The sequence below is a fragment of the Octopus bimaculoides genome, chromosome 6 (assembly GCF_001194135.2).
Source record: "Octopus bimaculoides isolate UCB-OBI-ISO-001 chromosome 6, ASM119413v2, whole genome shotgun sequence".
NCBI classification, from domain to species: Eukaryota; Metazoa; Mollusca; class Cephalopoda; order Octopoda; family Octopodidae; genus Octopus; species Octopus bimaculoides.
In genome coordinates this window covers 2,726,062-2,726,657 of record NC_068986.1, presented here as the reverse complement: position 1 = coordinate 2,726,657, position 596 = coordinate 2,726,062, and the positions used below count along the sequence as shown (strand labels likewise).

The 596-nt window shown below is 36.2% G+C and overlaps 1 protein-coding gene across 3 annotated transcripts in view; it reads right to left on the bottom strand.

The window, feature by feature from the left end:
- The window catches only part of LOC106875291 (putative gamma-glutamylcyclotransferase CG2811), a 7,239-nt gene extending 6,643 nt beyond the window's left edge, over positions 1-596 (bottom strand). For 2 of the 3 annotated variants that reach the window (XM_014923378.2, XM_014923377.2), the window contains exon 1: positions 170-461. In XM_014923378.2, coding sequence (XP_014778864.1) covers positions 170-430 — 261 coding nt within the window. In that variant the 5' untranslated portion in view covers positions 431-461. Of the gene's footprint in view, positions 1-169 lie in introns of all 3 variants that reach the window. The other variant, XM_014923379.2, reaches the window with a different exon arrangement.

Here is a 596-nt window from a genome sequence, read left to right as displayed (position 1 = left end):
AAGGAAAAGTTGGAAGATTACTGCATTAGATTATTTAGTCCTTGTTACGGCTGGAGCGTCTTTGATCACATATCGAGATAGACCTAGGGCTAATTGAAATTACATTAATTTAATCTTGAATGGATCGTTAAAAAATAAAATTAAATAAATTTGGCGTATTTACACTTACGTTTCCTTTCCCTTCAAATGGCAACAGAAAAGGGATGTTATATTGAGAAGCAATGACCAACGGGTACCGAAGGGCAGTAGTTGCATCGCCTATAAATTTAGCCAAACCGTTTGTTACATTTTCTATTAGAAAATGATTGGGTTGACCACGTTTGAGTGTACCATAGACGAAGACACGTTCCAGCTGAACCGTCATGATAAGAGGTAAACATAAAACAAAGGAGAGTAAAGAAATTAGAACGATGAGATTGAAACGAGACATTGTGTTGAGGGTGGGGCGGAAGAAAGGCAATGTGACAATTTATTTAAATGGATTAGAAATGGCATTTCGTCGTTTTAAGTATCAAATGGATCAGCTGGTTGTTTGTAAATTTTCGTTAAAGTTCTTTTGACTTTTGTTTTCATGACGTGTGGAAGGCAACATTTGC